General features: G+C 37.4%; 2 protein-coding genes across 6 annotated transcripts in view; one reads left to right on the top strand and one right to left on the bottom strand.

Annotated features, from left to right (window-relative positions):
* The window catches only part of LOC5566223, a 44560-nt gene that overhangs the window by 19160 nt on the left and 1165 nt on the right, over window positions 1–24235 (bottom strand). The window contains exon 1 of one of the 5 annotated variants that reach the window (XM_021841178.1): window positions 11785–11878. The exons of the other annotated variants lie outside the window; for them this stretch is intronic. The gene's annotated coding sequence lies outside the window, so the exon portion shown is untranslated. Of the gene's footprint in view, window positions 1–11784; window positions 11879–24235 lie in introns of those variants that run through there. 5 annotated transcript variants of the gene reach the window in all.
* LOC110675637 lies at window positions 10944–12205 on the top strand. Its single transcript, XM_021841180.1, has 3 exons — window positions 10944–11228; window positions 11302–11378; window positions 11836–12205. Exons 1-3 carry the CDS (start codon window positions 11117–11119, stop codon window positions 11983–11985), a joined length of 339 nt encoding a protein of 112 aa, XP_021696872.1. The 5' UTR covers window positions 10944–11116; the 3' UTR covers window positions 11986–12205.

Consider the following 24235-nt stretch of genomic DNA (forward strand, 5'->3'; position numbering starts at 1 on the left):
CCGGAAAACCCCCGACCAAAAGCTTACCCGCCCGGATCTAAAGGTTCCTTTCTAGTTTTCTTTCAACCCAAAGCGAATGGAAAACCATTGAATATACTTCAAATTGAAAAAGATCTGGCAAAACCGTTTCGAGGCGTCCTCGAGATAGATTCACCTAACCGGGATAAATTGCGCGTCACCGTCAGTGATCGCGAAAAAGCGAATCAAATAGCTTCCTTTGAGCTCTTTTCTTTAGAGTACAGAGTCTACGTCCCTAGTCACATGGTCGAATGCTACGGTGTAGTTACGAAACACAATTTGACTCGCGCAGATATCATATCTGGCGCTGGTGAGTTCAAAAACCGACTTAAATCGAGATTTTATTAAAGTAATGTGTCGAATTATGTCCAATCACTACTCTCTTGGCTCGTATCTCTATCGAATAGGGCTCCCAGACATCAATCGATGTAATTGTGGTGCTGGCTATCAGCCACCAATCATGTAGTTTGGGAATGCCCCGAATACGGTGGTTTTGACAGCTCTTATGTGTATGAATCCCTCAGGGCCCAAGGAAAACCACAGAAGGAAGACATCAGAGATGTGTTGGGTATTCTTTATCTTGTGTACATGAAATGTATGTACGGTTTTTGGAACATGCTGGCATCAGTATCTAATCCCACCGTCTTGTAGATCCACTTGTTTACCTTGTGTCCCCTCAAAATCCGTCTTTTTGTATCATTACAGGTTGTCCAGTCCACTCTACGTTGACCAGCGCAAAGCCAAGACGTTAATACTGAAGGCTGCCGAATGGCAACGGAATAATCCCATTATCCAGGGCTGGTAGGAAAAAGTGATGTCGAAAAAAGTTATTTTAGTGAATTAATTTGAGAAATAAGTGACTAAATAGTGACTTCTGATACTCAAAAAAGTGACTTAAAGTGACTTAAACATTAAAACGTACCGTCGTGCGGGGTGACATTGGGCCTAGGGGGTGACTTTGACCGCCCTTTTCGATGCATCTCATGGCTAAATGGAACACCACAAATCTTATCTATGAGCATGTAATGGCTATTTATAACGTATTCTTGAAGCTTGTCACATTGTTTTCATTATTCTGGTATTCGGTTGCTGTATAAATCTTGGCCCAAAGTTAGCCTTATGGCCCAATGTCACCCCGCATGACGGTAATTAGTTTTATTTCAGTTCAACTACACTGTTTTACGATGAAGATGGGAATATCCAATATGATCTACTGCAGGTGTATGTCTACCTGAGTACCAAATTCGATTTAAGTCGAGTCTAGTACACGACACTGAAGACGGCCTTACAGTTGAGGTCGAAATACGCGTATCTGTCAAAGGATACAAACTCTAGTGGAATTAAATGGTATAGTACTAAATTCGGTTTTTTCATCTACTTATAGGTATTCTACTAAACAGCTCGAAGATTTATTACCTAGGTATACCTACATTATAGATTTTGTAAAATTTTAAAGAGCTATTGTGCCTCAAAGAGAATAATTAGGATGCATATTTTAAAACGTAGTGATAGAACAATAGAATAGCAACATCAAATATACGCCACAAGATAAAAAAAAAAAAAAATAAGAACGCACCAGATTTTCAAAAAAACAAACATTTAAACCTATAGTTTCACAACAATGAACTTACACCATACTAATAACTACTTTGATGCTATTACAAATTACGTGGAACTCTATGGAAGCAGTAGCGAGGAGGGTGCGGTGGGTGCGGTCCGCACCGGGCCCCGAGTTCATAGGGGCCCCCAAATCGTGGTAAGTGTTTCATTTACTATAAAGAAATTGATTTCTAGAAAACTAACAGGTTACAAGCAGATGTAAACTCAGTTTGACGGTGACCTTGATCGGCAATGTGTAGGGCACCATAATCAATGGTATTAGTGATTAGAAAAGCTTAAATACCTCAAAATTCATTCTCGATAACTCAGTTTAAATTTTGAAATTCATACGGATCTACCTAAATGTGCGGGGCCCATAACCGTATCTGAAACTGATTTGGAGGTATGTTACAGACCTCACCGTATTCCATTTCAATTATAATTTAGAAAAGAAATCAGTAACCATCTTCGGGACATGGTTTGTACATATTCAAGGCTGGTAGAAGATCTCTTTTTAGAGGCTTAGCCTCCATTTTAATGCAAGGCTTTATTTTTAAAGGCTCTATTTTCAAGAGATCTTAAAAATAGAGCCTTTTTTAAAGAAATTTTTTTCACTGGTTCTTTATGAATTTCTTTTCAGATTCCTCGAGAAAAAACTTTATAAATTCTGATAGCGATTTTTTTTTCCATAGATTCTATACAAATTTACAATACCCAATTGCCTCAGACGTCTATTCAATGGTTTGTCAATTTAAATTGATGATTTGACCTTTCTAACTACGATTTCCATGAGCTGTCCGGAATTCGAATCAAAGTGTCAGGAATACGAGGCAAAAGCGAAGAGGCGTCCGGAATAAGAATCATGAAAAGGCTACACATTTCCATTTATTTAAAATTATTCCTGTTGCGGAATCAAAATCTTCACCCAACATTCGAATGTTAAGTGTTTTGAAGGCTCGATAACGCAGGCTCTTTAAAAAATACTATACTATTCATTTGCATTTGAGGATTTTTCAAAGAATTCCTAAGAGAATTCCTATGCCAGTTTCTCCAGTTTTCCATACAGGACTTTTTACAGCAATTCTTCGATATAACATAACTCGATTTTTATATTCTTTGCGTTACATCGAGGTTACGTTATATCGAAGCAAGTTTTTTTGTATCTAAATTTCGTTCAACATGTATACTTTTATTGGAAAATGGATCATGAATTGATGTTATTGACCTAGCAAGCATTTTCAGTCTTTCTTACATATTTTTGCGTGTTTATTTTTTTATTTTTCTTTTAATTTTCTTTTTTTTATTGTTACGTCTCTATTGCTACAATCTTTGTAGAAATGTATTCCAGAAATATCTTTGGAGGAATCCTTCAACACTCGGAAAAACTCTGAAAGAAATTCATAAACGAGATCTTTCAGAAACCCTTTAAAAGTTAGTGTTGAGCCGTCCATTAACAGTTCATGTAGGCACGGTGCTCCAATTACCGTTATTATCAAATAAAATATACCATTCAAACGGCAGTCAGCAGTTGATTCCTGACGTTGTTCTGCACCTCTGGGCCGATTTTTAAAAAAATCCTTAGGCAGAATTTTGAATTACGCCCTTTTGAAGTTTATATGATAGAAATCACACGAAATATGCCACTTAAACTTGTTTAAACAAATAAATTATAATAAAATTTTGTAGTTTTATTTTTTTATATGGTTTTAAATATTAAAATATATATTTTTCTAAAATTTTTCTCGACCGACTTTTGAAAAGGGCCAATGCTTTGTTTGATTATTACTAATAAGCCAATACACGAAAAATGATATCTACCAAATTAACGCCTGTTAGTGATTTTAGGAAATTGTCCAAAGCATTCAAATTTGTATGAAAAATTCTTGGACAGGATATGCAGATACGCCCTCTTGAAATGTATGGAAAGAATATGGAATATGGGATATGGTGGATTCTGCTCCATCTGTAATCAGCGATTAGCTAGGTGCATACATAATCATTACACTTTTGCGGTTGTTCTTATTTCATTCAATTTAGCAACACTACCGAACCTCCTCGTTACGTAACATTTGAACGATTCCAAATTTACACGTACACATGTTGTCCATACTGACATTGAAAAACGACCAAAGTATAATTGAAATATATACATTTCAATATAGCTGAACAATGACTGTATCAAAGTTGACCGAAACACTCGAACATCACTTATCTTTATCTATGTTAAATATTCATACATACATACTTCTATTTCAATCTGTTCTATTCTATTCAATCATACTCTACTTAAATTTATTCTAATCTGATCAACCCTACTTCTTCTTATACATATTTTTATAAATAGACACTGTAAAAATTATCAACTGCGCGCAAAAGATTTGAACGGTACTCTTTCGATATTTGTACGGCTTTTTAGCGCTCCCAGCTCTGTAAAAAATGCTATGCACAGATTCTGACTCCTAATGCGTGCTTCTCATGTGATCCATAAAAATGAACATTTGAATTATTATTTCACAGTAAGTTCAAATAAGGGTTTCAACTTATATATGATAGTTCTTATGTATTTTAAGGAACTTAAGCTTTTGTATTAAATGCTTTTCATTTGAGCTGGATCCTCGTTTTAAAGGTAATTTGAACAAGTTTGTCGAGAGCTGGGAAGAGTCTGACAAAATCTTCGAAATATCATATCACCATGTTTAATGTAAAAGACTTCTGCAATGCAACTGGTCGAGGACTAGGCTGACATAATGAGCTGGCGTCGGATAACGCTGTGCATAACGCTGTTCACCTGTCTGCGCTATAAAGTCGAACAAACATCGAAAGTGTATCGTTCAATTCTTTTGCGCGCAGTTTTTGATTACAACATTGGCATTTGTAAAAATATGTATAAGAACAAGTAGGGTGGATCAGAATAGAATAAATTTAAGTAGAGTAAAATTGAATAGAATAGAACAGATTAGTATAGAAAAGAATTAAATAGAATTGAATAGAATATAGAATATAGAATTATGTAGATACAGATATGTATTGTTCGAATGTTGCGATCAAGTTCAGCTATATTGATGTGTATATATTTCAATTATACTTTGGCTCTTTTATAATGTAAATCTAGACAATATGTGTACGTGTAAATTTTGTGCAACTTGCTAAATTGAATGAAATAAGAACAACCGCAGAGGTGTAATGATTATGTATGCACCTAACCGTTGATTATAGATGAAACGGAATTCACCATGCAATATTCTTTCCATACACTTCAAAAGGGCGTATCTGCATATCCTGTCCAAGAATTATTCATTCATATTTGAATGCTTTGGACAATTTCCTAAAATCACTATCAAGCGTTAGATTGTTAGATATAATTGTTCGTGTATTGGTTGATAAGTAATACCTTAACATAGCATTGGCCCTTTCCAAATGTCGGTCTAGAATTTTTTTATGAAAATGTTTTTCAATATATAAAACCAGATAAAAAATCAAAACTACATTTTTTGTATAATCTCTTTGTTTAAACAAGTAAAAATGGCAACTGCTGACTGCCGTTTGAATGGTATATTTTATTTGATAATAACGGTAATTGGAGCACCGTGGTAGGGTCTATGTACCAATAACCGCATAGCTAAGAACAAAAATTCGTATAAAACCGAAAAATAACGCTAGCGTCATTATTTTTACATCAACTGAAAGCTTTTTATCTTGGTTTTATGGGAAAAATATGAAAACTACGAAAACTCTAATGTTTGTATTTATTATCGCGTGTGCCACTATAGGAATACATGTGCCTATAGTAGCACTATTTCTAATTTCTGTTCCTATAGTAGCACTAGGATGACGTCGTTGGCAAAATACTTATCAAAACAGTATTATTACAAAACTTCTATATTTTTCCTACAAAGTGTGGATCAAAAGCTATCGTTTGATGTAAAAAAAGTTCTTAGTGTATCAATTATTTCGCAAAATAAAAAAATAGTTTCTCTCAGTAGTGCTACTTTAGGAACAATAGGTTTACTATAGGCGCAAGGGAGCTCAAATTATAAGAAAAACTAATTATTTCGATCATTTTTAGAACAAATTCAATCTGTGTATCAATGGTACTTAGATAAATAGCTCCTGACCTTCATGTCAAAAAATGTTTTGAAAAGATTTATATCAAAATGGCCATAAAAAGCCACTAGTGCGACTATAGGGGACTGTCCACTAAGAGAACACCGACCCTAGGCAATTATGGGACTTGAAGAATTTTGTTATGAGGAACTCTTGAAATAAATCCTTTTGTTATTTCTTGACAGAATTTTAGAATAAATCCCCCAAGAATTCTTTAAAAAACGTATCAGTAAATTGATAAGGAATAACTAGAAAACTCCATTCAAAGAAGAACTAACGTTGAGAGATTTTCCATGGAAAAGTTTCAGAACGAATACGTTGTGAGAGTATCGGCATTATTCCAGGAGAATTCTCTGGGGGATCTGGAGATCTTGATAAGTTTTTGGACGAATTCCCGAATATATTTTGTAACACAAAATCTCAGTAGGAAAAAAATCCTAAAAAACTTTCTTAAGAAATTCCTTATGGAATCAAATAGAAAGATTTCATAATTAATTTACTGACGATATTTCGAGAAGATTGTTTTTAGGTTTTTAGACGAATACCTGTACGAGTTTTTAGAATAATTGCTAGGGCATTTCAAGAATCATTACTGGATGGTTCTTCGAAAGAGTCGCTGGAAGAATTCATGATAAACTGCTGGAATAATTTATGAATTTCTATACTCCGGAAAAATTAAAGTATCGTAAGCAGAATGGTTTGAAGAATTTATAGTTGAATCTTCTTTATATCCTGGAAAAATCCTTTGGTGAAATTCTTGATCAAAAGCATAGAAGAATTCATAGATATATTTGAAAAAGAAACTATTGGAGAAATTCAAAATCCTTGAATTTAAAATCCCTAGAATCCGGAATTCTTTGGAAACAGTTCTTGGACATATTCTGGATAAAATCCTGGAGGAATTTATTTACAATTTTCTTATGAAATTTCTCAAGAAATCCTTGTGACTGGAATCCGTTAAGTCAATACTGATCAAATGTTTCTAGAAACTCTTGGAGCAATCTCTGAAATCGCTTTGAAAAAAAAAAATCTGGTGGAATCCCTGGAATTATTTTTGAGGAATATCTCAGAAGTTTTTATGCATGAATATCATGAGGATTAACTAGTGGAATTCCTACAAGATCACTGTCGCAATTTAAAAAAATCTCTAAGAACTCTATATTTTTTAATTCCCTAAGTAATCTTAGAGGCAATCTCTGGAGTAATTCCTGAAGAAATTCACTGGTTAAAATCTGAACGATAATTTAAAAAAAAACATATCTAGAAAATCCTTTGAGAAAATACTATTTGAAATCATAAAGATATTGCAAACGGAAATCTTGGTGGAAGTTATGAGAAAACGTAAAACCATTGTAAATATTCCTGAAGTACTTGTTTTCTTGAACAATTTCAAAAAGGTTTTTTGAAGAAATTAATGTTGGAATTTCTAAGATAACTTTTATGGTTATCCTAAGGAGAATTCTACATTGGATTTTTTAGGGTCTATTAATTTTTAGGAAGTTCGTGGAAATCACAAAATTAACTCTTGAGAAAATTTTTGGTGTTCATTTTGTAATTAGTTAGTATAATTCAAGGCTTTTCTGCCATCAAGAATTTCAAAATCGAACAAAACACAAAATTTGGGAAATGTCAACATTACGCTAGAATTCCCAATTAAGGCTGTATATGGATCATTGCTTTCCAGAGCTACTCCGCACAGTGGCACGAAACTGAAAATTGACGGTCAAAACCTCTTAGAGGCGTTTTAGGCCATAAGTTTCTTCGGGACATTGTTTTGAATTGTCATCCCGAGTAATAATGAAAAATAATTTTTAAGTTATACTGAATAGGGCACCCGAGAAAAAAAAATTTTTTTGAAAAATTTTTTTTTGGGCGATCATCACTTCAGCAATGTTTTAGATCTTTTTATTTTGAACAACTTTGCTGAACATACTTGATATATTTGACTTCATTTTCACGATGATATGTTTAAATTTAACGATTTTTACCATAAATATCAGTTTTTTGACCATTTCTATGATCAATGTGCAATTTATGAGCATGACATGTTCTACAACATTTTATATATTACAAAAATACACAACTTTGTCCAACATACCAAAGCTGTGAATTTATCACATCGGAAGATATACTGAAATTAAGGTAAAATTTATATAATTTTCGACCATTTTTCTAGGCAAGTTTCTCTTGAATCGGCACTTTTCGGCAGCCATATTTAATATGCTTTGATGCCTTATTATATAAGTTAAAGCCCCATGGCAAAAGAATGATCGGGTCTCACAGGGCACATTGATTTCAACCATTTTTTTTGACAAGCTTGGAATATTGACATCAATTAGTTTTTTGACCTTTTGTGTGCCCACAGTGCAATCAATAAACTTGAGATATTCTGTAATTTTTTATATCATAAAGCATAGTTGAAGACATCTGTATAAGCTGACAAGCTGTAAAAGTATTGCATCGAAAAATAAAATGTTTTTATTAAAATAAATATTATTTTTGAGAATTTACTAGGTAGGTTTCTCTTGTATCAGAAAATTCACTTTTGCTGGCACAACAAACAACCTAATGGTTGAAAAATTAGAGAAATTGGGCTTAACAGGCGAAATTATGTATGACTCTCTATTATTATTTGCTTTTTTATCATAAATACAAATTATTATTTATTCTTAAATGTTTCACGCATTTTGACCGAAGGCGAATTATTGTCGGCTACTACGATTTGGAGCTAAAATTGAGCAGAGTGACAAAGACGTTGTTTTAAAATGCTGTTTTGCTATATAATAAATACAGAGTATTTCAAGTTTATTGATTGCACTGTGAGCATACAAAGGTCAAAAAACAATTTAAGATCGAAATTCCAAGCTCGTCAAAAAAAATGGTTGAAATCAATGTGCCCTGTGAGACCCGATCATTCTTTTGCCATGGGGCTTTAACTTATATAATAAGGCATCAAAGCATATTAAATATAGCTGCCGAAAAGTGCCGATTCAAGAGAAACTTGCCTAGTAAAATGGTCGAAAATTATATAAATTTTACCTTAATTTCAGTATATTTTCCGATGAGATGAATTCACAGCTTTGGTATGTTGGACAAAGTTGTGTATTTTTGTAATATATAAAATGTTGTAGAACATGTCATGCTCATAAATTGCACATTGATCATAGAAATGGTCAAAAAACTGATATTTATGGTAAAAATCGTTAAATTTAAACATATCATCGTGAAAATGAAGTCAAATATATCAAGTATGTTCAGCAAAGTTGTTCAAAATAAAAAGATCTAAAACTTTGCTGAAGTGATGATCGCCCAAAAAATTTTTTTTCAAAAAAATATTTTTTTCTCGGGTGCCCTATTCAGTATAATTTAAAAATTATTTTTCATTATTACTCGGGATGACAATTCAAAACAATGTCCCGAAGAAACTTATGGCCTAAAACGCCTCTAAGAGGTTTTGACCGTCAATTTTCAGTTTCGTCCCACTGTGCTCCGCCAGCTAATATATCAACTTACATGGCAATTCACTGGAAGTCCTCTCGATAATTTTAAGTAAACCAATGTATTTTTGAACAAGAATTAAGAAAGAAGAAATGTTGGCTCATTAACTGACATTTGTGTCATTTAACGACTACAGCAACATTATCAACATATCAACATAAGTTCCATCATTTTAATCATAATTCTATAAAAGCTATTTGGTCATCGTTTATTTCAACAGTTGATTTCACATTAGCGTTCGCATTTGAACGGCGTTCACATTACTTTATTGAGGGCCCTTAAATGGAACACCGCACCGGGCCCCAAAAACCCTAGCTACTCCACTGTATGGAAGATTAACTTTTTTCATAAGAAAACCATGAATCAAAGTTTTGATACTCAAATGAAGTAATATTAAAACTTAGCCTAAATTGAAAAAGGCGGATTCTTAATTTTCTCTCGAAAATTCAGCTGTTGAAAAAAGTGACTTTTTGACGAAAAAAGTGACTTTAGTTGAAATGGCTTCTAAAAAGGGACTTTAAAGTGACCATGTCACTTAAAAGTGACTCGCTACCAGCCTTGCCATTATCCTTTCCCGTCCTTAAATATTATTGTTACCCCTAACCTCGACCAAACCGCGAGTTTTACGGTTCCCCAAAGCTAACATAAGAAGTCAACATGAATTTGTAAAAATATTTGGAATGGTTCGGCTCCGTAATACCTGACGGCGCATGAGCATTTAAAAGGCAATTTCGCAACAAAATCATCTGAGCTAGTTTTACCGGCTTCGAACAAAGAAGTTATTACTACTATCCAGTAAAACTGAGCCATAATTGACCCCCATTTCCAGGAAACTCAACATATTTTAGTTAAATGCTCCAACAAAATCTCAATAAGAGACATAACGCTCTTTGGGAGAACTTCAGCGAAATGTGACAATCCATACCAATTTTTTTTGAAGTCATTCATATGGAGTGAGAGGAGAAATTTTGAAAAGTTCAATTTCACGTTACGTAACTTGTAGACGTTTCTTGATAGCAATTATTATCATATGGGATCAGTTTCAATGTAAACACGGGTAAACATGATGAAAAATATGCTATGTAAAGTAGACTGACAAAATCGGGTCAAAAAGCAGACTAAATCGGGGGCAGACAAAATCGGGTCAGCACTGTATATACGAAAAGTGGTTTTCTTGGAATACGATGAATCACGCGTACAGTCGCTGGAAGTTTGAATGTACCCCCTCTGTACCGAGATATGAACGCAATATCCAATATTATAGCCGTGGACGCTACCACAAGGCTAACGTAGGCCGGCGTATTTCAGGAGCACCAATATAGAGAACAAGACAACCATCCATAATCACCAAACGATCAAATTTTCAGCGCGAACAGTTGTCAGGTTCTCTAGATTTGTGCTCTTGAAAACACGAGGTTTGGCTTTGATGCACCTTAACACAAGTGTTGAAAATTACAATAATAAGAAACAAAGCTTCAATTGCGTTTAACTCCTCTATTTTGCATAGCATGAGGATTTAGGCAACACTTACCCTATTCACATATGAAGGAATATATTGAAAACGATACTACTGCTTCAACCTAAGCACTGCGCATGTTTGTAGTAAGAAATGAACTACCGATTCACCAAAATCATTCATGGTTCTTTTTACCACCACAATGATAGCTCTGTTTACAAACGATTAAGCTCGAAGGAAAAGTGGAAAACATTTTCCCAGTTTTCCTTCACACTCTGGCTCTGGCCTTTGACAGCCATTGCTGCCAACCCTCCGGCACCGAATCGTGAATTTCGTGCGTGAAAACATAAAAATTCGAGACTCTCCCTCAGTGCAATACTATTATTGTCCCACAGTTCGGTGTTTGTCCCGTTCGACGATAGAAATAAAAACAATCAAATTATGGCTTCCAGTCGGCTTCATCGGGTGTTTTTGTACAGCTTTGCCATCTGCCTGTTCGGCACTTTTGTGACAATCGCCGCGAAAATCTTCCCCATTGCCAACCTGCCCACCAGTAAGTTTTTTTCCACTGTGAATCGCGACTTTCTGATGGTAACCACTTTTCCCCTGTTTTATTATCTGCCCAGGTACCAATGTCATCATCATCGGCACATGTATGGCTAATTTGATTTCGGTGGTGGCGCTGATAATTGGAATCGTGGCGGTAAGTAGCAGTGCAACTAGTTGTGCATTCAAGCATTAAGGTGGCCCATTTTCATAAATATAAAACAAATTAAACTGTAAAAATCTCGAGGAACAAAGAATCCGTCAATTCTAAGGGGGACGAAGCGATCTTGAAGTTTGTACGGAGAAAACCTACCAAATATATGGGAAAACATTTCTAATTACATATTTGACTGTAGGATGCGCTATAATCGAAAGAATTATTTTGTTATGCTATCAAAAGAGAAGTTACTAACATTGGTTCATCAACTACCCCCCTTGCGGCCTTATTGAACACGACGCATTCCACTCAAATTTTAACAGTAGCTTTTGAAGACCCGAATGAACGGCGGTTCAACTTAACATTTTTACAGTTCGGTTATTATGGGCCACCCTCATATGCATACGTGATTGCTTCCGGGCACTAATTGGAATCGATTCTTCGTCCCCAAAACTAGAAACGACCGGAGCTGGTGAAAGCCGTTAAAATATTCAGCTGGATTCAGTTGGGTGCCATCTGCTTCCTGATTGGCCTGGCACTGTTTCTGCTGTACGTGGTCAAGGTGGACGTGGAGCACTACGACGAGCGGACGAAGAAGGAACTGTGAGCACTTGGCATGGGCATGCCAGGAGAACTGAAGTCAACTGCTGTTCGATACGAAAGCGATGAAGCAGGAAAATTAGGAAGCACTGACTGAGAACGGTAGACAGGTTTCTGGGTGCTTCAAAATGTAAACAACCAATCGATTTGTGTGTTTGTGTGTAGAACGACCCCTATGTGATTCCATCGAATTAAGAATAAATCGTACATGTAAATACAAAAGTAAATCTTGTTTTGAATTATATATTCTGGAAAGAAACAACAGATGCGTACACTGCCATACAGGGTCAAAAAAAAGGAGCAGAACATCCAACTATGACTGATTTGTTTCTGGATTTTTATCCAATGTGTACCGGAACATAATATGTTCGCTCTCAATTTCCAATACAAGGCTTGGAGTTTCAAGTCACGTATACTATTTGACTCGGGCGTTATTATTGATGGTTATGCCGATGACATCGCCCTAAAGGTCTATGGCGAATCGTCCCACGTCCCTGGACAATATAATCTAGATAAGTGGGTTTATTCTACGATTGACGAGAAGTGAGAATTTTCGATCTCGTGAAGCGAGGTAACATGTGAAATGACGCCTTATTTGATTAACACGGCGTGTCACTTCACTCGATTCGAGGCTACTTCTGCTTTCCGAGCTCTCCTGGTTGACCAGTTGGATGCCGAGGTCGGTCCAGCGATTCCGGTTGAAGGATGACTTCCGGTTCACTGGCACCCAAAACTGTTTGTGACGATCGATGCCAACAATTCCGGTTGGAGGATGGCTTCCGGTTCACTGGCGCTCCGAAGACTTAAGCCTGTGATACGCTACGTACTACTCAGAGTAGTCCCCGGTTGTGGTTCTATACTACCCCGACGAAGATTTCCTCGGCTGCTATTCGGACAGATGCCGAGGTCGGTCCTGCGATTCCGGTGGTGGGAAGCTTCCGGTTCACAGGCGCCCCGACGACCATTTGCCAGTCGCCAGAAGACGCCTCGTACTGCTTCTTGGTCCTCCAATGTTGGGAATGATCCTAGCTACAGTGTTAGCTGCTTTCGCTGCCTTTTCGCTGGCTTAGTCTACGTCGCTGTTGGTGTTTGGCCTGTTTTTGGTGCTTTAGAGAGCACTTCGATGAAATTGCGTATCCTCCAACGTTGATCTTAAACTGCTGGACCGCCTTGCAGTTGATAACCAGCACCACCTCCGTTTTATGAGGAGCAAACTGCAGCTTGACTCCAGTCATCCACAATTCAATGATGTCTAGTGATTCCGCCGTCTGCATCTCCACCTCCTCCGCAGTCTCGCCAGATATCTCAAGAACGACCTCGTCTGCGAGGACCGACGATCTCGATTCCATTCGGCAGTGTCATCATATTCCACAATATTGGACCAAGTATGGATCCCTGTTGAACTCTTGCCATTACTTTGGTTGACATCCGTCCAAGCTTGGTTTGTGTCGTACGTAAACCAGTACCCGGTTCTGAAAATAGCTTTGCAGAACTTTACACAGATATTCGAAGACCCGCATTTTGTCTAGGGCTGCGGTGATAGCCTCCCAACTGGCACTGTTGAACACGTTCTTAGCATCCAGTACCGTGTTAAGTGATATATGCACTGGCCCCTCCTTACCTTAAAGTGGTTTCGAGGAGATAAGGGTCTGAGGCCAAGGGTAATGTTTGTGCATTCTGTACACCACTTGAGAAGTTCAGCAAGAGTTGCTCACGTTCAGTGCATGGGTTGGTTTTAGTGGGTCGTCGGTAGAGAGGCATTCCCACACTCCCTGCCCATCATCAGGACGATGTCCAACTGATTGTGATCAGTTGGACATCGTCCTGATGATGGGCAGCATCAAGCCCGAAACCGGTCGTTAAAAAAAAAGGTAATTTATATGTCCTTTTAGATTCTATGACACTACCCCGAACGCCACTACCCCGAATGCCACTACCCCGAACGCCATTACCTCGAAAGCCATTACCCCGAATGGGTCATTACCCCGAACGCCACTACCCCGAATGGGTCACTACCCCGAACGCCATTACCCCGAATGGATAACATTTTGAGACATATTCTAGTTAGAGAGTGGGGAGATAATTGTACGATTCCTTTTGAGTATTTCACGAGTTTGGGTCAAAAATGTATTTTTCAAATATTAGAAGATAGAAAAGCAGCTAGTTGTTCAGCAAATAATGTTTACACACTAAGTTTCGTCCTCTAATTTTGGGAAGATTCACACATCCACATTGCAATGCTCTGAAGAACAGCCTATTTCGAAAAGAAGGGTGAATTTATTATGAGAAGGATAGCTATAATATGCACAAAATTAGGATGTAGTAAAGTCTCTTATTGGACGTCGGTAGCCACTTCCTTTACTCATTTTTATAGGTGTCGGGCATTAAGATTAAGAGCTTCTTAAAGATTTTGTTTCGTAAACGATGGTAATGGAAGTTCACCCTGAGATAGTCGCTGCAAGGGTTGTTCTATGGAACCCGTCTAAAAACCAACCTAATAGACGACCGTTCTTCTATCGCACTTGTACACTTGTACATGTTAGAAAAATCGGCGGCCTCTGATTGACGCTACAGTCAGAACTTTTATTGATTTGTGGGATCATTAATTTGAATTTCTGTGAGATAACCACAAAAAAAATTTTTTTTGATTCAAGATAATGAAGAAATGATGATGGCAGAGAAGTGGTGAGTAAATCCATAAGAGACCTGTCTGTTTTAATACAAGAAGATAAAAGAAAGGAAAAATTTCCGATTAGAATTATAGCAGGAATCACTTTAGTGAATGCCTTCAAGATATATTCCTTTATATAAAGCTGTTCTATATGGAAATATTAGTGACTTGCTTATCCAACAAAATTGTGAAAGAATAGCCTATTTAAAAAAGAAGGGCAAATTTCAGGTGAAATGTTTGCAGCTATGACGTGAATGATCACTGTAACAACGTGATGCTATGACACAACCTATATTCATAAGAAAGAAAAATATTTGTTCAAAAACAAAATTGAAATATGAACACCACCAACAAGTCCAAATACCGGTGATTATGCATCTGTTAAGCAACACCATATTGAGGGTTATGGATTCGAATTCCTTTCAGTCAATAAAAGACTTATTTTATTAAAGCCCATTCACAAATTTCGTAACGCTGATGGGAGCAAAAAAGTTTGTGGGTAGTTTTCCTCAAAATGTTTCAGCCCATTCACAATGTGTAGAATTTCCATACAAAAAAAAGTACGAGGGGCTGGGTAAGTATTAAAAATGGCAATTTTTGGCGAAATGAAATTTGTGAATTCCTCCTTTCTGGTGTTTACGTCCCCACTGGGACAGAGCCTGCTTCTCAGCTTAGTGTTCTTATGAGCACTTCCACAGTTATTAACTGAGAGCTGACTATGCCGATGACCATTTTTGCATGTGTATATCGTGTGGCAGGTACGAAGATACTCTATGCTCTGGGAAGTCGAGAAAATTTTCAACCCGAAAAGATCCTCGGCCGGTGGGATTCGAACCCACGACCCTCAGCTTGGTCATGCTGAATAATTTGTGAATTCAAGGGTTCAATTGTGAAGGTGCCCACTGAGCTGATAAACAGACACTGTCTCAGAAAGAATGAGAAGAATATAGTTGCCATCAAGATATATCGAAAGAATAGCTGGCATATAAAAGAAGGGAAAATATATGATGAACATTTTACCGACGAATTTTACGTGCCATTAATTACCAGCCTTCATTAGAGACGCATTTTTGCACGCAAAACAAGATACTGTACTGTATCTCATACTATTCGGGGTAATGGCTCATTCGGGGTAGTGGCGTTCGGGGTAATAATCCATTCGGGGTAATGGCTTTCGGGGTAGTGACCCATTCGGGGTAGTGGCATTCGGGGTAATGGCGTTCGGGGTAGTGGCGTTCGGGGTAATGGGATGGAGCCGTCCTTTTAACGTTTGTAAGAACCATAAGTGTTGTGTTCTGTCTCGCGTCGCGTCGTGTGATTGTAAAACATCATTCGACTCAGTTCGACGGGTTCTGTCCAGCACTTCTGTCAAAAGCTGGAAACTTTCACCCACTCCAGCTATCTGAGGGAAGATGAGGTATGGATATGTACTGGAAGCATACTACACTACGCGAACCTTGGATACGGGCTTGGCTTGGACAAAACACCTGATGTCCCACGGGGCTGTCTTATAGTATTACCTCGAGGAGTAGAGGGATTATAAGTACATCAATGCCTCACGCTATTCATCTTCCTCACCGTCCATGGATGGCTTTCGGTTTCCGTGCCCCGACGACTCAAGCCTGTGATTAACTACATTCTACTCGAAATGTATTGCTTCTACGTACAGTTCCCCGGCGGTAGAGTTTTTCCGAAACCATAGTCTCCATGCTGATTGAATATGTGACAAAGTCAATCCCACGATGTGCTTTGAAGACTTATTACCGATACTACGATACGACCATGCTACTCCGTAGACCTTGCCTGCTTAAATCGCTGACCTATAGCCTTTTTTGAAGCCAGGACATAATCTGCTATCTCTTTGTCAGCAATGACTCAATCCGCTCTCTATCCATGACCAGACCCGCCTTCTCGCAGGTATAGTCTGTTGAAGTTCAGTTGTTCGTCAACCATTACACCAAGATGCACCAGAGAGCACTATGTTGAGATTGCGTGTCCTCTGATGGTGCTGAAAAGTTTTACAGATGCTGGCCAGCACTACCTCCATTTTATGATATAACTGCAGATTTGCTCCAGCTGCTCCAATTATGCGAATCGATTCCGCCATCAGCACTGGTCAACATTTTCTCCTCTTTTGCCACCCAAGTGAGCTTGGTAGCTGAATAACGCTGATTTTTATCTGATGCTGCTCAATCTGCTTCCCTAAACAACTCTTTGTATCAATTAGACATGCAAGTCACTATCTTTCGTTTGAACGCTTTGCTGGTCACCTGAAAAAATATCTTACGCTCTATTATATCGGCTTTCAAGCAATGTCTTTGAATACGTCTCCTGGCCGACACGGAGTGGTGAGATTTTGGTTCGTAGTCTTCTGTTTCATCGGCAAGGTTGCGTTTTGCAGCCTACAGACGCTCAGACAGTTTGACCAACATTGACTCCGCCCCCAAGTTAGTCAAACCGATTTATGTTGATGCAACCGTTTGATTGACCGTTCGTTTTGCAGCAACACTATACATCTTTACATGTTTTGAATGCTCTCGACAAGCTAAGTGAATATGTGATTGATATTTTTTTAAATTCTGTAACTGTGGAAGAACATTTCCATGATTTCATTTCTGGGGGATTTTTTTAATTGCCGGTAAAACCTGGTGGAGTTTCTGAAGGAAATTCTAATGGAATCTCTATGAGAATTTCTGCTGAAATCTTTGTAGGCCTTCCTGACAAAAATCCTGAAGAATTACCTGGGTGAACTCCAGATAAAATCCATGGAGGAACTTCTGGATTCCCTGGAAGATTTATGTTGGGAATTTTTCTTTTAATCCTTAAAGGAAATCCTAGCGGAATTTTCGAAGGAATTTCTGGTGGAAATACGGCATTCATTCTTGGAGTTAATTTGGCTTTTCCATCTTGACAAAATTAAAAAAAAAAAACTTACAGTCGAACTACCAACAAAATTCTTGGAGAAATCCCTGAAGGGTTTCCTTTTTTAAATCCCAGGAGGAACTCTTGAATATGTCGCTGAAGGATAAACTGGTGGATTCCCTAATCAATTGTGAGATCGTTATAAGGAATTTCTGGAAAAATCCCTGGAGAAATTCCTGGTTATCTTTAAGAATCCTAGGCGATTTTTCGCGAGAAATCCCTTGAAAAAATCCGGAAGCTATCCTTTAAGGAATTCTGGTATAAATTCCTTACGGAATTTTGGGAGTCACCCCTTGATGGATTCAGCGAGGAATCCCTTGAGTGATTCCGGAAGGAGTCTCTTGAGTGATTCCGGTGATGAAAACTTATTAGAAATTTCTCTTGAAATACCTGATAGTCCTTGAGAATCCTTGGAGAGATTCCAAGAGGAATTCCGAGATAAATTTCTTGAGGAATTTTGGAAGGAATCCCTTTTGGAATTCTGGGAGGAATCCCTTCATTTATCTTGGGAGAAATCCCTTAATGAACTTTGGGAAGAAACCCTTGATGAATTCTGCGAGGAATCTCTTAAGAAGTTCAGCCAGAAATTTCTTGAGGAATTCCGGTGATGAAACTTTATTGGATATTTTTCGTAAAATCCCTGATAATCCTCGATAATTTTTGGAGAGCTTCAGAAGGGAATTCGGAGAAGAATTCCTCAAGTAATTTCGAGATCAATAACATGAGAAAATTCGTAAGGCATCCCTTCATTAATCTCGGGAGAAATCCATTGAGGTATCTCTTAAAGATTTCCCTAGATAAGGACCTGGCAGAAAATTCTGGTGAAATCCATTAATAAATTCGGGGAGGAATCCGTAGTAAATAGCCTGATGGAACGCAGAATAACCACAGAGGAATTCCTAAAGGAATATTTAGAAGAATTCCTGATAGAATGCTTGACAGAACTTCGGATGGTATTCCAGAAGGTGTACATGATGGAATACCATAAGGATTTGATAATGAAATCTGAGAAATATTTCTAATGGAATTCATGGAAGAATTTCTGTTGGAATTCCAGCAAAACTCCTTATGAAATCTATAGAAGAATTACAGATAAAATCCCTAGAGGAACTTCTGATGAAATCTTTGGAAGCACTTTTGATGCAATCCCTAGGGAAACTCTTGATAGAATTCCAGGTAGAATGTCTGAAGGAACTCTAATGGAAACCCTTGAAGAATTTCTGATAAAATCCATAGAAGATGTCTTGATAGAACAGCTCCTGCTGTAATCCCTATCCTCTGAAGCAATTTTGACGGGGTACCTAGAGGAACTCCTGATGAAATCCCAGGAGATATTCCTAATGATATGCCTAACGGAACTCCTTAAAAAATTTCAAGAAAAATTCCTGATGAAACTCCTTAAGAAACGCCTGAAATAATCTCTAGAGGAAATGTAGGTGCAATCTCCAATGGAACTCCTGATGAAATCCCTAGAGAAAATTCTGAAAGAACCCCTGTATGAATTCCAGGGGGGCATCTCTGAAGGATGGAATCCCTGGAGGAACTTCTAATGCAAATCCTGGAGGAACTTCTGATGGAATCTCTGAAAAAATTCTTAATTGAATCCCTGCAGGAACTCCTGATAAATCCTTGGAGGATTTTCTAATGAAATACCCAGAAGAACTCCTGTTGAAAGACTTAGGGGAGCTTCTGATGGAATCCCTAGAGAAACTTCTGAAAGAACCCTTGTAGGGATTCCAGGTGAAAGCTCTGAAGGAACTACTGATGGAATCCCTGGAGGAACTTCTAATTGAATCCCAAAAGGATCTCCTGATGAAATCTCTGAAGGAATTTTCATTTAAATCCCTATAGGAATTTCTGATGGAGTCCCTCGAGGAACTCCTGATGAAATCCCTAGAAGAACTCCTGTTGAAGGACTTAGGGGAGGTCCTGATGGAGTTCCTAGAGAAACGTTTGATAAAATCTTTGGAAGAATTCCTGGTGAAATATCTAGAAGAACTTCTGATGAAATCTCTGGAGGAACTCTTGATGAAATCCCTAAAATAACTCCTGATGTAATACCCAGAAGAAATCCTCATGTAATCCCTAGAAGAACTTATAATGTTATTCCTGGAGAAGTTCCAGGTGGAATTACTGAAGGAACTTCTGATGTAATGTCTAGAGGAACTCCTTACGGAATCGCTATAGGAACTCCTGTTGGAATTTCTGGAGGAATTACTAATAAAATTCCTGAAAAAATTTCTGATGGAATCCCTGGAAGAACACCCAAGGGATTGCACTAAAATAAATTCTGATGCATTTCCTTGAAAAACTCCTTATATAATCTCTGAAAGAATTCCAGGTGGAGTCTCTGAAGGAACATCTGATGGATTCCTTGGGGATCTCCTGACAGAATCCCTGAAGGAATTCCTAATTGAATCTCTATAGGAACTCCTTATGGAATCCCTGAAGGAACTCCTCATAAAATCCCTAGAAGAACTCCCGTTGAAAGACTTAGGGTAATCCTTAGAAAAACTTTTGATAGAATCCCTGGAGAAATTCCAGGTAGAATATCTTAAGGAACTGCTAATGAAATCTCTGAAGGAACCCTTGATGAAATCCCTAAATGAACTCCTGATGTAATACTCAGGAGAATTCTGAATGAAAGTCCTAGAAGAACTTCTGATGTACTCCCTAGAGGAGTTCCAGGTGAAATATTTGTTCCTTCTGTTGTAATCTCTAGAGGAAATCCTGATGGAATCGCTATTGGAACTCCTGTTGAAATTTCTAGAGGAAATACTGATAGGAAAGGAAAGTCTGATGGAATGCCTGGATACATTTTCTTAAAGAACTTCCAATATAATCTCTGGATGAATTCCAGCTGGAATCTCCGAAGGAACTCCTGATGGAATCTCTGGAGGAATTTCTGATGGAAATCCTGATAAGATTCCAGATTGAACTCCTAAAAGAATCACTAAAGGAACTCCTTACAACTCCAAGAAATCCTGATGGAATTCCTTCCGAAACTCCTGATATAATCACTAGAGAAACTCCTGATATAATCTATGAAGGAATTTCAGGTTGAATCTCAGAAGCAACTCTTGATGGTATCCCTGGAGCAACTCCGAATGAAATTCCCTGAAAAATTTTGATGGAAGTACTAAAAGTACTTGTGATAGAATCCTTATGGGAACTCCTGATTGAATCCTTGGAGAAACTTTTGATGGAATCTTTGAAAGAATTCCTAAAGATGATGAAATCATTGGAGGAACTCTTGATAAAATCCTTAGAAAAACTCCTGATGGAGTTCCTAGAGGACCTCCTGATGGAATCACTGGTGGAGTAGAAATCTTCGAAGAAATTCCTGATGGGACCCTTATAGAAACTCCTGATAGGATCCCCTGGAGGAATTCCAGGTGATATATCTGAAGAAACTCCTGATGGGATCTCTGTGAAACTTCTGATGGAATTGCTAGAGGAACGCTTGATGGATTCCCTAGAGGAGCTGTAGGTGGAATCCCAGAAAGTACTCCTGATGCAATCTCTGGAAAAATTTCAGATGGGATTCCTGGAGGAACTCCTGATGGAATTCCTAAAAAAAACTTCTGAGGACATCCCCTGAAAAACTCTTGATGGAATCCCTAGTGAAACTTTCGAAAGAATCCATAATGGAACTTCCGACTAAATCCTTAGAGGAACTTCCGATGGAATCCCTAGAGAAACTCCTGATGGAATCCTTCGAGGAATTCTTGATAGTATCTTAAGAAACACTCCTGATGGACGAACTCGTGTTTAAATCCCTAGAACAACTCATGATCCCTAGAGGAACTACTGATGGAATTCCTGTAAGAACTCCTGATGGAATCCCTGGAAAGGAATCTGATGAAATTTCTGGTGGAATCCCTGCAATAGTTTCTGAATGAAACTTTTGAAGTTCTCCTGATGGAAGCCCTGGAAGAACTTTGAAAGGAATACTTAGAGGAACTTCTGATGAAATCCTTTGATGAAAACCTGTTGGAATCCCGTTAGAAATACCACGTGGACTTCCGGAAGGAATTTCTTTGGGAATCCTTTTAGGAATTCCTAGTTAAATCACTGGACAAAATCTTGATGAAATTTCTGGATAAACACATGGTGGAATCATTAAGGAATTACCGATGAAATCCGTGAAGGAATTTTAGTACAATTCCTAAAGAAATACTCGCAGCATTACCAGGAGCAATTCCTGGTGAAATTACTGATCGATTGCATGGAGAAATTCCTGGTACAATCCCTGGAGGAATTCCTTGTTGAACTTTTTTGGAATCACAGGCAGTAAACCCACCAACAACGGAGGACTGCTGGTGGGTTTGCTAAATGAATAGGTTCAAGGTTGTGGGAAAACGCAATTGAAATATATAGTAATAACTGAAGAGTACACATTTGCTAGATCACATTCACAGTGGTCCAGATAGTAAGTTTACGAGGACATGAACTTTTCGACGTCATTTTGTGGTTTTAGAGTATAGGTTGCTTCCCATAAGTGTCTCGAAATTAGTTGTACTACAATTCGTACGAAAGGGATTTTTTTCTGCACTAATCGCAATAGTGTCCTATACGCCAACTTTTTTATGTTAATAGATAGCAAGTTGGTATGTTCAGCAAAATTGTAGCATATTTCAATACAAAAATTGACTGCAACTGCAACGAAACAGTTTCATAATATGTATGCAACCAGCTTCGTAATATGAATCAAGCTCGAAATCAAATCAACCAATGATTGTTATAATGTACTAAACATTTCGTAATCGAAATTCGTTTGTTTCGCATTCAGAACGAACATTTAAGAAGGAGCTGTGTCTACAAAACCTTTCGTTGCAGAAAACAACGAATGATTTCGTAGATTAAACCATCAGTTTTGTAATACTAAACAATTCGTAATACGAACAACACGATAACGCACACCTACGAATTGTATATCGGCGTATAATTGTATAATGGCGAAATTCTGTCAAGTACAAATAATTCGTACAATGAATGAAAATAGCGTTATATGTACGAAATTTTGTTTTACGAAATGGATTTTGGATAAAATACGAAGAGATGTTTTCAGTGTAGGAGATATTAATTTAAAATCATACCGTATTACAGGCCAAATAACTCGCAAAGATGCACTTGAAAATGAACCTACCTGTCACACCGTGGCTCTACACCCCTTAAAGAGTATTTGAGTGAAATTTGGTGAATATATTATGTTTATATATGTTTTTAAGACTATTTTCAATGACGGGTGATTTGCAATTAAAACACATTAATAAGTCATCTTTTTTATAAAACACACAAAAGTCATGGCCGCCGCGATTCATGAAATAATCAACACCTGTTTAGATTTTGTAGAGTGTACTATATTTGTGAAAAAGCATAATTTTCAAAACTTTTTCAATAATTCTTGCGCTTTTTCGTGCAATTCCGAATGCTTCTGTGCGATTCGACGATTTGTCAGTGAGATCACTGGATCTGATGTGAGTAGCAATCGCAATTTATGACTTTTAATACGGCATGATTTTAAATTAAAATCTTCTTTGGGACGTTACGTCAGGAAGAAGAAGAAGAAGACAATAAGAAAACGAGAAGAAATACAACTGTGGTATATTCATAAAAGTTGTAGAATATAGCTGTATCAAAAACTTTGTAGAACATAGTAGGCTGCTAAAATTTGTAAATAAATGACTTATGAGTGAAAAAATGATTTTCTTCATTTTTTTCATATATAAAGTCAATTATCTCAGAATGTATAAGAGATAGATAAAAAGTTTGTTCTACAAAGTTTTTTGTATTAAAATATGCTACAACTTTGCTGAACATACCAACTTGCTATCTATTAACATAAAAAAGTTGGCGTATAGGAGGACACTATTGCGATTAGTGCAGAAATAAAATCCCTTTCGTACGAATTGTAGTACAACTAATTTCGAGACACTTATGGGAAGCAACCTATACTCTAAAACCACAAAATGACGTCGAAAAGATCATGTCCGCCTAAACTTGCTATCTGGACCATTGTGCATTGGTAAGACATCTTATTTGTATGCATCATTTTCATACAATCTGTTTTTCCTTGTTGACATGCTCGAGATAACTTGCAATCCTGAGAAAGATACACGTTTAACGTAAATAATCTGGTATTCTTTGGATGAATGTCTTGTTCTTCGTAAGACTTAAAACTACAAAAATCATGATTAACAGAAAACCGTGAAAATTTTCTGATAGCATATCAACACTTTCTAAGTGAAAAGCACCCTTAACATCTGAACACACCTAACCCATGTGCTCCTTTTGAACAAAGGCGAGCGGAATTTCTGAAGAAAGCAAAGCAAGACAGTCGAAAGTAACTTTGTCTCTGCTCAAATCCAAATATTTGTCCAGTCGAAGAAGAATAGCCTTTTGTTACGGCTGCGTATACCTTTCGATTAAACTATTTGGTCATTAGACAGAGAACAGTCCTCTCTAGCTACTTGTTAAGACACGAAAACATCGCGTTTGGATTACATGAAACTGAAACGCATCCTGGACTATAACGTGCTACTACACTATCATTGAGTGAGTGTAATGTTTGTTTCTAACCATCCAAAACTTCACTACGGAAAGTGTTTGAATCGGATCAACAAGTGCCTCTTTGTGACATCAGGGAGGTTCTTAAGCAAAT

Source organism: Aedes aegypti, chromosome 2, assembly GCF_002204515.2.
Source record: "Aedes aegypti strain LVP_AGWG chromosome 2, AaegL5.0 Primary Assembly, whole genome shotgun sequence".
NCBI lineage: Eukaryota > Metazoa > Arthropoda > Insecta > Diptera > Culicidae > Aedes > Aedes aegypti.